This window comes from Heteronotia binoei, chromosome 18 (genome assembly GCF_032191835.1).
Source record: "Heteronotia binoei isolate CCM8104 ecotype False Entrance Well chromosome 18, APGP_CSIRO_Hbin_v1, whole genome shotgun sequence".
Taxonomy (NCBI): Eukaryota; Metazoa; Chordata; class Lepidosauria; order Squamata; family Gekkonidae; genus Heteronotia; species Heteronotia binoei.
Window position 1 is genome coordinate 18,616,183 of NC_083240.1, and position 15,096 is coordinate 18,631,278.

Sequence of the window (15,096 nt, forward strand, 5' to 3'; positions counted from 1 at the left end):
AGGGCTGACCTCACTTAGCTTCTGAGAGATGATGAAATTGGGCTAGCTTGGGCTATCTAGGTCAGGGCACCCTAATGCATACTTGCAAGTGTGGGGAAAGGTAGGAGGATGAAGGGATGGCGAGAGCAGAGGTGGTGGAGGAAGGCAGGATGCAGGGCTGCCGACTTCCAGGAGGTGGCTGGAGATCTCTCACTGTCACAACTGATCTCCAGGTGACAGAGATCAGTTCACCTGGAGAAAATGCCTGCTTTGGAAGGTGGTCTATATGGCAGGGGTGGCCAACGGTAGCTCTCCAGATGTTTTTTGCCTACAACTCCCATCAGCCCCAGCCACCCCTGCTATATGGCATTGTACCCTGCTGAGGTGCCTCTTTCCCTGAAACCTCATCCTCCTTAGGCTCCACCCCCAAAATCTCCAGGTATTTCCCAGCCCGGAGCTGGCAACCCTAGCAGGGCGGGCCCATGGAGAGGGCTGTCCTGGGAAGCTGAGCCAGTTGTCCAGGCCTGCCTGGTGCAATAGCATGGAATAGAGAAGTGCAATGATCATGAAGTGGTGATGTGCAGCGATAATTTCAAGACTGGAACAAAATTCAGAGATAAAAAAACCTGCATATTCTCTCCTGGAGGAAAGTGTTCTAAATCTGCAGTGCCAAAGTTCAGGAAGGCAGAAATATAGGCTGGATTAAGATGACATTCCTGATGTCTATTTAGCAGCCGGTTCCCTCTCTTTGCATGCCTCCGGCCTAAACAGCTTGTTGCTGCTGTTTCCTATCTACAAAGAGGCTGCTTACCAATTTATAAACCTTTTAAAACATGCCTTCAGCTTCTTTCTTGGCATTCATTCTGCTGAAGTACCTCTTGGAGTTATTCTTCAGAAATGGTGGTCTAGAATGAGTGTCACATCTTTTAATTAATACATTCCTCAGGCTGTGACGCCTTCCTAATAGCTCTTCTAAGCTGAATAAAGTCGCGCTCGCTTGTTGTTTCGATGAGAAAACTCAAGGATCTTCCCATTTAATCGCTCAGGCTACTTGATTTTCCATTCATTGTTTCGAATCCCATCAGGGGATACAGCCATGCCATGTTGCAAAGAGGTCTGGGTGAAGATGCTGTTGTTTTGCAGCCGATATAAGCAGTTTATGCTGCATTATACATCATATTATATATGTATAATGCTGCTTTATTGTCACACAACTAAGGTTGGATTTGTTACTGGTATCTTTAGCTTGTTGTGGTAGTATATATATATATATATATTTAAAATTGTAGATTTGTAAACTCTCTTGGGGGGTTGAAATATCATATGGGTTAGTATAGAAAAGATTTGTAAACTCTCTTGGTCATACAGCAGCTCGTCAAAGAATACCTGATGGTGTCAATTCAAATAAGAACACCTGTTAAGAGAGCCAGTTGAGTGTAGTGGTTAAGTGTGCGGACTCTTATCTGGGAGAATCGGGTTTGTGAGAGCCCTCTCAGCCCCACCCACCTCACAGGGTGTCTGTTGTGGGGGAGGAAGGTAAAGGAGATTGTGAGCCGCTCTGAGACTCTTCGGAGTGGAGGGCGGGATATAAATCCAATATCTTCTTCTTCTTCTTAAAATCTCCATAATAGGAGCATGCCACAAAATCCAACCTAAACAAAAGACTCCTCATGCTCCAATAATCCAGCCATCTGATTAAAAGTCAATAGGTGGGGTTGCCAACCTCCGGGTGGTGGCTGGAGATCTCCCGCTATTACAACTGATCTCCAGGAAACAGAGATCAGCTCATCTGGAGAAAATGGCTGCTTTGGAAGGTGGGCTCTATGGCATTATATTCCACTGAAGTCGCTCTCCTCCATGAACCCCACCCTCCTCAGGCCCCACCCCCAAAACCTCCAGGTATTTCCCACCCCAGAGCTGGCAACCGATGTTCTTTCTAAACTTTGGAGTCTTGTGAGCAACAATTCTGCTTTGTGAGCTACTGGCATTAAAATTATGAGCGAGGGTTTCGCTACTGCATATTTCAGAATGCTCTGGGGCTATCCTTCTTGAGCTAAGCCAAAAATGTGTAATGTTGTGAGCTGGAGGCTAAAATACTGTGAGCTAGTTCACATTAACTCACCTTGCAGGGAAGATTGCTGGCAACCCTATCAATAGGGGGCTTCTACCCCAGGGGAAGAAAAAAGTTTAGTTCCAGCATCTAGGTGAACAAAATGGTACATGCAGGGCTTTTGTTTTTGTAGAAAAAGCCCAGCAGGAACTCATTTGCATATTAGGCCACACCCACTGATGTCAGTGTTGTTTCACACAGGGTTTTTTGTAGTAAAAGCCCAGCAGGAACTCATTTGCCTATTAAGCCACATCCCCTTATGCCAAGCTAGCCAGAACTGCGTTGCTGTGCGTTCCTGCTAAAAAAAAAAGGCCCTGCATTAATGTATCTTTTTTTCTGCTTCCTCTTATCATTGTGTATTTGGAGGGTCCTGGCCCCAATCTCCAGCTGGGACTGGCCCTGATACGATGGACAGAACTTCCTTTTTTTCATAGGCTGTATCGGTCTATAAATTCCAACATGATGGGCTTGGAAAAAGAAGTTGAAATGTGCCGTGCAAAAGCACCCCGAGTTCTTCTTTGAATCCAGCAGAGATATTATCTGTGCCGTACAAAGGATTAAATAGAACGAAGGGCTAAATTAAAAATATATATGAAGGGGAAAAGTTCAGGCATTTTAATTTCCTGCAGCTGGGTCAGTTTTGTTGCTCTGAGTTAATATGGCTACCGTTTCCAGAACATTTTAGACAGTATTGTTACGTACTACTCCACTCACTTTCCTGAGCAGTGGGACATTCGGGGTGTAGGCACTTACTTGACTTGGTTCCCTTTGGAGGAGAGAGCACTGCGCATATATGGTGGTCTTTGTAGTATTTGTTTTATTTACTGGTCGAGGAGGCGCAGAGGCATTCTTTCAGTGTGCTGCTGCCCCACATCAAATCCCAGAGGGATTGTTCCTGTACCCCCCCAGGGTGCTTCAGCCATCTCACAGTCGTAGGGAGACCAAGTTTGCCATCTCTTAGGTGTAGGGTTGCCAGGTCAGACTCAGGAAATATCTGGGGACTTTGGTGGTGGAGCCAGGAGACTTTGGGGGTGGAGCCAGGAACTCTGAAGGGAGTTCTGGCCATCATATTTAAAGGGACCACGCTCCTTATGCCTTCCATTCATTGGAAATAATTTGGGGGCTCATAGAATTGGACTTCCTGGTCCAATCTTTTTGAAACTTGGGGATTTTTTTGAGGAGAGGCACCAGATGCTATGTGGAAATTTTGGGATCTCTGCCGCAAAACAGCTCCTCCAGAGCCCCAGATACTCACAGATCGACCTTCCATTATGTCCTATGGGTGCCAGTCTCCATAGAATATAATGGAGTATCCAGTGGACATTCAACCAGCTTTTCTGATTCAACCCTTTCTGATAACCCTGAAGCGACGGGAGGGCTCCAAACCAGGGGATTCCCTACCCCCAATTGGGGATTGGCAACACTACTTAGGTGGTCGGGCAGTGGAAAATATCACGGGAAAGACTGGTGTTGAGCCAACATCATCACATCACTTCCTTCATGACCTTGAAGGGGCATCATTACGTCAGGTCAGGCAACACTCTCGCATCTGCACCAAACACTGTGGTTAACCCACAAAAGTAAGTCCCTGTCCCACTGGCTGTCAGCTTGGTTTTCACACCCATCTGTTCCTGCCAGGGTTGCCAATCTCCAGTTGGGGACAGGGGATCGCTATTGAATGCTATAATTTTATGCTCTTCTTATGCATTTGTAAGTCAAAGATCTTTGTTTTTAATAAAGATTTATTTATTTTAAAAAAAAAGAAAGCAAGGGAGGATGTTCAATGTCCACTGGGCACTCCATTATACCCTATGGAGACTGGTCCCCATAGGGTATAATGGAGAATTGATCCATGGGTATCTGGGGCTCTGGGGGGTGCGTGTGTGTGTTTTGAGACAAAGACACCAAATTTTCAGGGGACAGCCACGATGGGAAAATAGGCCGGATTATACTGCACTGGTGGAGCTGGGACAAGCCTCAGCAGCCCCTAGGAAAACCCAAAACCCAGATGGGTGCGGCAGAGCAAGAGCCTGCCTCCTCCTTGCCTCTCTCTGCTCCGTGCAGCGAAACCAGCAGGCAGGCAAGCCCAGCTGGGTATGGGATGAAAGTGGCAGCCATGGCTGCCCCAGCGAGCCTCTCTCTCCATCCTCTCTTGCCTCGGCCAGGACGACATGAAGATCCTGTGCATTTGGGGTAGGTATTTGTGGGTTTCCTGCATTGTGCAGGGGGTTGGACTAGATGATCCTGGAGGTCCCTTCCAACTCTATGATTCCATGACACGCAACCCCTGCCCCGAGGAGGAGGAGGAGACAGGGAGAGGAGGATACTTGAGCCCAAACCTTCAAAATCATTCCTGTAAGGTGAGCTGGGGAGGAAAACAGGCACAGCAGGGTTTGTTTGTTTTTTAGGTTGGGGGGCTTTTTAAAAATTCAAGTGCCCCCCAAATGTTTTAAAAGCCCCCCAACCAAAAAAATCCTGTCTACATCCCTGTTCAAAGGTGATATCTCCTAGAACCTTCTGAAGTTCCTCTTACTTTAGTGAGGTGAAGGGAAACCAGAACTGATTGCCCCGGAGCTGCGGGTTGGCACACCGTTCTCCCGTGGCAAATAGAAACCGCTTGGAAAAGGATCTCGCTTGCTGCAGAAAAGTGCCGCGTAGGGTTGCCAATCCCTAGGTGGGGGCAGGGGATCCCCTGGTTTGGAGGTCCTCCCCCTGCTTCAGGGGGGAGGGGAGGGAAATGTCTGCTGGGTACTCTGTTATTCCCTATGGAGATTTATTCCCATAGAAAATAATGGGGAATTAATCCACAGGTATCTGGGGCTCTGGGGGGGGGGGGAGGGGTGTTTTTTGAGGTAGAGGCACCAAATTTTCAGTACAGCATCTAATGCCTCTCCCCAAAATATCCCCCAAGTTTCAAAACTAGTGGACCAGGAGGTCCAATTCTATGAACCCCAAAAGAAGGTGCCCCTATCCTTCATTATTTCCTATGGAAGGAAGGCATTGAAAAGGTGTACCGTCCCTTTAAATGTGAAGGCCAGAACTCCCTTTGGAATTCAATTATGCTTGTCATAGCCTTGATCTTGGCTCCACCTCTAATGTCTCCTGGCTCCATCCCCAAAGTCTCCTGGCTCCACCCCCAAAGTCCCCAGATATTTCTTAAATTGGACTTGGCAACCCTTGTGCTGCGGCAACTTGCAGCTCTGGGATCAAAAGGGCTCCCCACCCGAAACAAGCCTCATGTGAAATTGGTCCAGGATTTGCCTTTTACTTTAGGGGAAGAAGTCGGCAGGCGCTACAGGGCCCACAGGCATCAAGCTGGGGATCTCTTCTCTGTCATGACTGTTTTTTTCCCTTTCCACCCTTTTTAGGATGCCCTGTTGGTCATACTGAAGAGCCTCATGCCGACATGCTTGTTCAACATTATTGGATTTGGGTCCACTTTTAAGGCCTTGTTTCCTTCCAGCCAGGCCTACTGTGAGGTGAGGGGTGGCATTTCTGAACCTGATTTTTTTCAAACACACAAGCATGTCAGTAGCTGTGTGTGGCGATTCCGTACGCCATCGCCACAAGTCGCCCTGGTCTGATCTCCCGTCCCACGATTTCACTGTCTCTTTTGTGATTTCGCGGCATCTGTTTCTAAGCTGCCTATCTTTCCTCGGCTGAAACAAGTCCTGGAGCACCCCCAAGCGAAAGACGCACTTGTCAGCGAAAGACAAACAGATGGTTCGCTTAGTTGTTATGGATTTGGTCTTCTGCTCAAAAGGAACACACAAAGTGGCATGTAAGAGACTGGCTGGGTTCGCAGAGCCACTTTGGTTGAACAAATCACGCACGTTTTAAATCCTTGTTCTCGATTGTGGGTGACTTTGGCAGGGCTTGAACAAAGACCTCCTGGTACGGTTGCCAGGTCTTCCCTGGCTTCTGGCAGGGGTGGGGGTTAGGGTTGCTAGCTCAAGTTTGGGAAAGTCCTGGAGATTTGAGGTTAGAGCCTGGGAAGGATAGGGACCTCAGTGGGGTACAATGCCATACACCCTCCAAAGCATCCATTTTTTCCAGGGGAACTCAGCTCTGTAGTCTGGAGAGGAGCTGTAATCCCTAACAAGTGCAGCAAATGAATCATAGAATAGAATCACAGAGTTGGAAGCGACCTCCAGGGTCATCTAGTCCAACCCCCTGCACAATGCAGGAAACCCACAAATACCTACCCCAAATCCACAGGATCTTCATCGCTGTCAGATGGCCATCTAGCCATTCATGCTATGAATGTCCCAGTATTGGTTTCCCTAATCACAGTTGCCAACCTTCAGGTGTTGGCTGAAGATCTCCTGGGATTATAACTGGTCTCCAGGCAACAGATATTAGTTCCACTGGAGAAAATAGCTGCTTTGGAAGGTGACTTCCCTGTATGGCATTTATACTCTGCTGATGTCCCTCCCCTCTCCAAAATGCACCTTCCCAAGGCTCCACTCCTAAAATCTCCAGATATTTCTCATCCCAGAGCAGGCAATCCTATCCCTGATCCTTTGTTATACCAGAGTGACTCTTTGTAATGAGCAGAGCAGAATTCTGGCTTTACTCAGAAGGGTCCTTCCCATGGGAAATTCACATGGAGGGTAGACTCATTTCCAATTCACCTCTTCTTGCAGAAGATAATGACTTGAAACCCTCAGACTAATAAAGCCGGAGAATAATTGTGCAGTTGCAAAAGTAATGAAATATAATTTTGTGCTAAAGTTAAATCCTCTATCCCCAAAATACCTCTGTGACCTTGAGCATTAAAAGAGCCTTGGCAGAGAAAGCCAGTTCTGCTGTTGAAGAAGGTACATCTACTCTGCTTTCTTTCCATCTCTCCCTCTCCATCTATTTTCCTTCCTTCCTTCCTTCCTTCCTTCCTTCCTTCCTTCCTTCCTTCCTTCCTTCCTTCCTTCCTTCCTTCCTTCCTTCCTTCTTTACCCAGAGCAAGCCTTGCTGAACTCTTTTCCCAGAATGCATCTGGGAAATGCATCTGCCTGCCATAATGAGAAGACAAAATGACCTTTGCAGAAGGCAGGAGAATTCTGGATTATCTCACACAGCTTCACAAAACACGAGTTTCTCTGGTTGGGGGAAGGTTATATGGAATGTGCTCCTTATAATGAGTGTATGGACAGTTGCAGAGAAAGGGGACAGACTCTTGAATGACTGGTGCTATGGTTGCCCACCACCAGCCAGGATCTGGGTAGGGTTGCCAACTCCAGATTCAGACATACCTGGAAGGTTTGAGTGTGGAGCCTGAGAGTGTGGAGTTTAGGGAAAGGCGGGGCCTTGGTAAGGTATAATGCCATGCAGTCCAGATTCCAAAGCAGCCATTTTCTCCAAGACAAGTGCAACAGATATTTTAAATAATTAAATAATTTAAAAAACCAAGTGAAGTATATAGTCTGGAGATACATTCTAATTCCAGGAGATCTTCAGCCTCCACCTGGCAACCCCAAGCCTGTGGTTCCCAGATTACAGAGATCAGTTCTTCTGGAGACAGTGGTTGCTTCAGAGGATGGACTTTAGGGTATCACATCCCTACTGAGCTGTCTCCCCTTCCCAAACTCTGCTTTCTCCAGGATTTACCCCCAAATCTCCAGAAATTTCCCAACCTGAAGCTGGCAACCCAGACAAACACCATGTTTGTTCATGTGAATGCTGCCAAGGTGACTCTTCTCCTCTCTCCATAGGAGAACTTAGTTGTTGCGTGTGAGAGCCTCAAGAAGATCCGGGCCGACATGGGTGGAACCAATGTCTTATCCCCTTTGAAATGGATCATCCGGCAACCCATCCACCGGGGCCACCCGCGACTTCTTTTCTTGCTGACTGATGGGGCCGTGAGCAACACTGGGAAGGTCATAGAGCTTGTTCGGAACAACTCTTTTTCTACCAGGTACAGGAGCCTCTGGAGGGAAGGTGACATGGTATAGCTCAGGGGTGGCCAAACTTGCTTAACGTAAGAGCCACACAGAATAAGTATCAGATGTTTGAGAGCCACAAGACAGGAAGGAAGGAAGGAAGGAAGGAAGGAAGGAAGGAAGGAAGGAAGGAAGGAAGGAAGGAAGGAAGGAAGGAAGGAAGGAAGGAAGGAAGGAAAAGCAAATAGATGGGGAGGGAGAGGTGGAAAGAAAGCAACTTTAATTTCAAATACATTCTCCAAGCAGCCAGCTGGCTTAGTTTGGAGAAGAGATTTAAAGAGAGAAATGCCTTTTCCAAGTCAGCCAATGGGGTGGTGGGGGCTCTGAGAGCCACAGAAAAGGAGTGAAAGAGCCATATGTGGCTCCCGAGCCACAGTTTGGCCACCCCTGGTATAGCTTGATCCTGTCAGATCTTGAAAGCTAAGCAAGGTTGGTGCTTAGATGGGAGACCAAGGAAGACCCTGCAGAGGAAGGCAATGGCCAACCACCTCAGCTTCTCGTGGGCCTTGAAAGCCCCTTGCTGGGCTTTCAACACTTTACACACACTTTACACGACACTTTACACACACACACACACACACAGAGGATCTTCTTACATACTTCGTGGCAAGGCTAAGGGGCCAAGTATCTAAAGGACCTTCTCTTCCCATGTGTCCCCAAGAGCCAACTGTGGTCCTCACTTTGCCAACTACTGATGTTCCCTCACTTAAGGGAGCCTGCTTTGTATGAACCAGAATAAGAGTTCCCTAAAAAGGTGAGTGGACCACCACCTCTGGATGTTTTTAGGAGGCAGTGCAGGGCCATTTTATTTGTGGAGTTGTAGGCTGCAAAGGACATTCATTGAGGTTTTACTGACTTGTGAATGTTTTCAGTCGGGATTTGTAAAGTGCCTGGAAGGGCAAGGTATTCATGTTTTAAGTAATTAATAGTCAATTCATTTATCCCTAAAGAAAGGATGAGGAAATTTTTTCTCTCCCCATATCCCAAATATCACCTTCAAGATTCTAAATATGCTGGGGCTCAAACAGGAGAACTTCTTTCTCTCCCCCACCCCTTCACATCAAATATATAGGAAGGCAATGCAGTTGATATTGTATTGGCTAATTATCTTTACATCTTTCAGTATTTGCAAGGAGCAAGACAGACATGTGTTGTCCTAGTTAAGGCATCTTAGCTGTCTCCAAGGGCAGCCCCTCATAAGATGTGTTGCAGTAGTCGAAACGGGAAGTTACAAATGCATAAATCAGCATTATGAGATCCCCTCTATGCAGCCAAGGAGGACTACAGCTTCTTCAACCATTATCCCTGGGAGATAGTGTGAGCATGCCTAGAAGGAGTGGGACTTTCCTTGACTCATCCCCACTATTACAGGTGGCAGAACCCAATGAGTGGGCCACATGTGAGCATTAGCCCTCTGCCTCTGGGACAACAACCCAAATCTTGCATAACATGCATTTTCATGCTCATGTTTGTTTGGAAGTGAGTCTCATCCTACTGATATCAGTGGGACATTTTCTAGTAAATGTGTAGCAGCTAGCACTGGAATCGCCTTTGCTCTGAATTCCAGCCTTGTGAAACTTCCCATGGCTGGTGCATTGGCTCTTTTCCCCCCATTAAACATATGAAGCCGCCTTCTACGGAATCAAACCCTCGGTCCATCAAAGTCAGTATCAAAGCAGCTCTCCAGGGTCTCAAGCTGAGGTTTTTCACACCTATTTGCCTGGAACCCTTTTAGTTGGAGATGCCAGGGATTGAACCGGGGACCTTCTGCTTACCAAGCAGATGCTCTACCACTGAGCCACCATCCCTCCTCTAAATCTATATAAATTGCTATAATCCCCTGGCTCAATGTGCACCTGATCCCTTTTTTGCAGGTGCTACACTTTTGGTATCGGGCAGAATGCCTGCAGGAGGCTGGTGAATGGGTTGGCTGCTGTGTCCAAAGGAAGTGCGGAATTCCTGATGGAGGGAGAGAGGCTGCAACCAAAGGTACTCACTTAGCTTTCATCATCCATATCCAATGAGAGAGAAGTTGAAGGTCAGTGTGGAAGAGGACATTCTTTCCAGGGAGCTGGCACCAGTCCCTGGCACCTCCAGGTTAAAAGGGAAGTAGCCGGGCTGGAAAAGACTTTATAGTGAATCAGACCTTCGGTCCATCAAAGTCAGTATTGTCTACTCAGACTGGCAGTGGCTCTCCAGGGTCTCAAGCTGAGGTTTTTCACGCCTATTTGCCTGGCCTTTTTTTAGTTGGAGATGCCGGGGATTGAACCTGGGACCTTCTGCTTACCAAGCAGATGCTCTACCACTGAGCCACTGTCCATCCCCTTAAAAAGATAGGGTTCCCAACACTGACTCTGCAAATAGAGGGCAGTGCCTAAGGAGGGCATAGTTTGGGAAAGATGTGACATCATTTCTGCATGATGCTCAAGGCTGCCTCCCCTCAAAACGATGCTCTAGGAATTTCCCCTAGTCTCTGTCATCTTCACCACAGAGACTAGAGAAAAAGCTTCTGGAGAGCTGCTGGCAGCTAGAATAGAAAATATTGTAGGTAGATGCAGGGCTTTTTTTGAACAGGAACGCACAGGAACGCAGTTCTGGCTGGCTTGGCATCACGAAGTTTGGCATAATATGCAAATTAGTTCTTGCTGGGCTTTTTCTACCAAAAAAAGCCCTGGGTAGATTAATAGCCAGCAGCTTCAAATGTTCAGATTTTTATGAAGGGCTATCTCTCAGTGGCGGAGTGTTCAGCCTGTGCATAAGGTCCTAGGTTCAGTCCCTGGCATTTCCATTTGAAGGATCTCAGACTTGAGAAGACCCTTCTTCCATCTGGCAGACAGAATAGATAACGCTGAACTGGATGATCCAATGAATACGGGAAGCTGCCTTATACTATTCCAGACCACTGGTCTATGAAAGGTCAACTCAGTTTTGATGGGCAGCAGTTCTCTGAGATCACAGGCAGAGGTCTTTCACCATACTAGCTACCTGATCTTCGAATGGATGCTCCTTGTGTAGGCCTTCCGTTTACCTGCCCAGGGCAGGGAATTACTTGTCCCCAGCCACTTTCCTGCTCCTGAGAAATTGAAGAGGGGGAGGAAAAAATGGCTACTGCCAGGGCTTTGTTTGTTGAAAAAGTCCAGCAGGAACATATTTGCATATTAGGCCACACCCCATGACATCACCATTGTTATGGACAGGTTTTTTTGTAGGGAAAACCCAGCAGGGACTCTTTTGCATATTAAGCCACACACCCTGGCACCGAGCCAGCTGGAACTGCTCAAAAAAAAAGCCCTGGCTACTGCAAACTGACACTCTCAGATTTCCTCCAGTCTCTGTGGTGAAGATGACAGAGACTAGGGGAAATTCCCTAGACTGAGCATCATTTAAAGGGGAGGCAGCCTTGAGTATCATGCAGAAGTGATGTCACAGCCTTCCCAAACTATGCTGCCCTCAGGCACTGCCCTCTGTTTGCAGAGGTGATGTTGGGAACCCAAATCTTTCTGCTGTCTGACGATGCAAAAACTTCATGAACTGCTGACATCAAAAGACGTCCTCCAGGTGTTTTGGAGATCATAGTGGAATACAGAAGAAGATACAGTTTTGGTGTTATGGTGATCCACTCTTTTGAAATGTGGCCAAATGGCTACAGGCTCGGAACGAAATGCAAAACAGAACAAAGCCAACTGCGTGCACTCATCTGCAGACATTTATAAATGTTAACTAACATTTTCTGCATCTGTGAGTCATGCAGAGGAGCAAAGGTCTCTTGACAGAAGCCCTGAAGACAACGTCCAACCCAGAGAAGGGTTTCTTTTGTTGTTTGTTCGAAAGGAAAGCTGAGGTCTTCAGAGTGATGAACCATATCAATTTCTCCGGTGGCTGCAGCATTGCAGAACGCTGCCGGCCTTGACTTCAGGAAGCCCGTGCAAACTTTGAAGCCCTGCTGTAATGGACCCATCAGTTTCAGTAATGAACGGAATTAGGCTGCAATCAGTCAGCCCAGAAAATCAGAAAATGGTAGATGAGTTCAATTTTAGTTGGGTAGGACCTCCTTCAAAGGAGCAAGAGGTGAAGACCGAAGCAGTAATTGAGGTCATTATCGTTCGGGGGCTAAGAACAGAGCCAATGCTTCTTTTCCTCGCTGCATGTTAAGATTATTGATCAGAGCTCCTTGCGAGGGGCAAGAAGAAAGCACCATGCCAAGAAGTAAAGTCATATTTCACAAAGCTGACAGAGTCGTTTATTGGCATAGGGCTCAGGGAAATAACATTCTTTTAAAAAAATATTCCTACCCCACTTTTGATGATGATGATGATGATGACGATATTGGATTTTTATCCCGCCCTCCACTCTGAGTCTCAGCGTGGCTCACAATCTCCTTTAGCTTCCTCCCCCACAACAGACACTCTGTGAGGTGGGTGGGGCTGAGAGGGCTCTCACAGCAGCAGCCCTTTCAAGGACAACTTCTGCCAGAGCTATGGCTGACCCAAGGCCATTTCAGCAGCTGTAAGTGGAGGCGTGGGGAAATCAAACCCGGTTCTCCCAGATAAGAGTCCGCACACTTAACCACCACACCAAACTGGCTCAACAAAGTCCAAACCAGACCTGATGCTAGGAGTTCTACAAATGGAACCTGCAGTAGGGAATCAAACCCGGTTCTCCCAGATAAGAGTCTGTTCATTTAACCACAACACCAAACTGGCTCTCCCCAATGGGGATCCAAAGTTTATGACTTCATTCTCCTCCCCTCTGTTTTATCATCGCAACAATGATGACCCTGCGAGGTTAAGAGAGGCAGGGGGACTGTCCCAAGGTTACCCTGCAAGTTTCCGTGGCAGAGCAGAGGTTCGAACCTGGGCCTCCCAACAGGGCAGGCCCTGCCATTGGGCAAAACTAGGTGACTGCCTAGGGTGCAGGCCTTCTGGGGGTGACGAATTGGGTGCCCCCCCCCTTGACTCAATGTTGGCCCTGCTCAGCTTCCGGGGTCTGACAAGATCAGGCTTGCCTCAGCTATCTAGGTCAGGGAGCAATGTCAAGTTTTGTGGTTTTCATTTTTCTCCACAATTCATCTGTTTTTGAACATTGGCTATCAGTGTGGGGGTGGGGGGGGGAGGCAGCATGCCAGAACTTAGCCTTGCCTGGGGTGCCAGATAGTCAAGGGCCAGCCCTGCCTTCCAGTCATAGTTCAGAACTCTATCCACTCCACCACACCGGCTATCGTCATTGTGCACGTGTAGTTCCGACTGGCTTGGCATCATGAGGTGTGGCCTAATATGCAAATTAGTTCCTGCTTGTCTTTTTCTTTATGAAAAGCCCTGCCCAAAACAATCGTGCCATCAGGGGGTGTGGCCTAATATGCAAATGAGTCCTTGCTGGGCTTTTTCTTTACGAAAAGCCCTGTGTAAAACAATGGTGCCATCAGGGGGTGTGGCCTAATATACAAATGAGTCCTTGCTGGCTTTTTCTACCGAAAAAAAGCCCTGCCTGGAGAGTTTGTGGGTGGATCCTGGGTAGGCTGGGTTTGGAGGGCATATTGCCATACAGGAAAGGAAAGGAAAGGTCCCCTGTGCAAGCACCAGTCGTTTCCACTATGGGGTGACGTTGCTTTCACAATGTTTTCATGGTAGACTTTGCATGGGGTGGTTTGCCATTGCCTTCCCCACTCCCCAGTCTTTTACACTTTCCCCCCAGCAAGTTGGGTACTCATTTTACCAACCTCGGAAGGATGGAAGGCTGAGTCAACCTTGGGCCGGCTACCTGAATCCAGCTTCTGCCAGAATCGAACTCAGGTCATGAGCAGAGAGTTCAGACCACAGTACTGCAGTACTGCTGCTTTACCGCTCTGCGCCATGGGGCCGCTTATTGCCATACAGCCCACTCTCTAAAAACAGCCATTTTCTCCAGGGAAACTGCTCTCTGTCAGCTGGAGGTTGGCATGTTGCATCCCCCCTCGCAATCCCATCTAGAAACGCCTCATCAGTTTTCTCTCCCCCCACCCCCCATCCAGTTTCTTCTGAAGTCCAACTAGGACTTTCGGGCTTCCAGGACAAGATAGTGTCAGTTTTGCAGCTGAGCAAACAGGGGATCATTGAATGATCCCTCTCCTCTGAGGGATTGAGGGGGCGGCTGCTTGTTGGCAGCTGGCACAATTTCCTGCTCTTTGACGCCCACGCAGTGAGTGGGCACGGTCTCAGTTGAAAAGCCCCCTCCTCTCCAATGATGGTCACCAGAGAGATGCTATTTACCCTTTTGTGTATGTCGCAGTCGCAGGGAGATTGGCGGGGGGGGGGGGCGGGCGGAGGAGGGAGGGGGTGAGCCAAGAAGAAGGATTTGTGTCGTTCAGTCTGCTAAGATTCATCACAAGATAGGGATCAGGAGAGAGGTGGCCACATCAGTTCCAGCTCCTTGGGGGCTGGAAACCTTCACTCCCCCTCCCTTTCCCATATACCTCTGAGGTTTGTGAGGCAGGAGGCCCTCGGGATTTTCAAGGCTTTTGTTTGACTGTTAGTGAGACACTAAGCTACCTGCGATGTCAGATTCCCCCACACTGATGGCTCTCAAAAGAAGAGGTTTTTCAGCTCTCCCTCTCAGCCCATCAGAGCCAAAATGCAATCTTGAATGGGGACTGACACAACGCTTCCCCTCTCTTTATTAATGGAAACATTTATATCCCACCTTTCTTCATGGTTCAAGGCTGGTTATAATACTAGTTTTCAGCAGGGCTTCTTGTGAGCATGAACGCAGTTCCAGCTAGCTGGGCATCACGAGGTGTAGCCTAATAGGCAAATGAGTTCCCGCTGGGCTTTTTCTACAAAAAAAAGCCCTGGGTGAAACAATGATGATGTTAGGGGTGTGGCCTAATATGCTAAATGAATTCCTGCTGGACTTTTCCTTAAAAAAGCCCTGTGTAAAACTATGGTGACATCAGGGGTGTGGCCTAATATGCAAATGACTTCCTGCTGGATGTTTCCTACACAAAATCCCTATGTGAAACAATGGTGACATCAGGGGTGTGGCCTAATATGCCTAATATGCAATTGAGTTCCTGCTGGGCTTTTTCTACAAAAAAGC

At 47.8% G+C, this 15,096-nt stretch overlaps 1 protein-coding gene across 3 annotated transcripts in view; it reads left to right on the forward strand.

Moving 5' to 3' along the window:
- Positions 1 to 15,096, forward strand: part of VWA5B1 (von Willebrand factor A domain containing 5B1) — a 71,818-nt gene that overhangs the window by 21,104 nt on the left and 35,618 nt on the right. For all 3 annotated transcript variants that reach the window (XM_060259470.1, XM_060259472.1, XM_060259471.1), the window contains exons 8-10: positions 5,458 to 5,568; positions 7,798 to 8,000; positions 9,900 to 10,014. In XM_060259470.1, the coding sequence (XP_060115453.1) occupies positions 5,458 to 5,568; positions 7,798 to 8,000; positions 9,900 to 10,014 (429 nt within the window). The remainder of the gene's footprint in view (positions 1 to 5,457; positions 5,569 to 7,797; positions 8,001 to 9,899; positions 10,015 to 15,096) is intronic.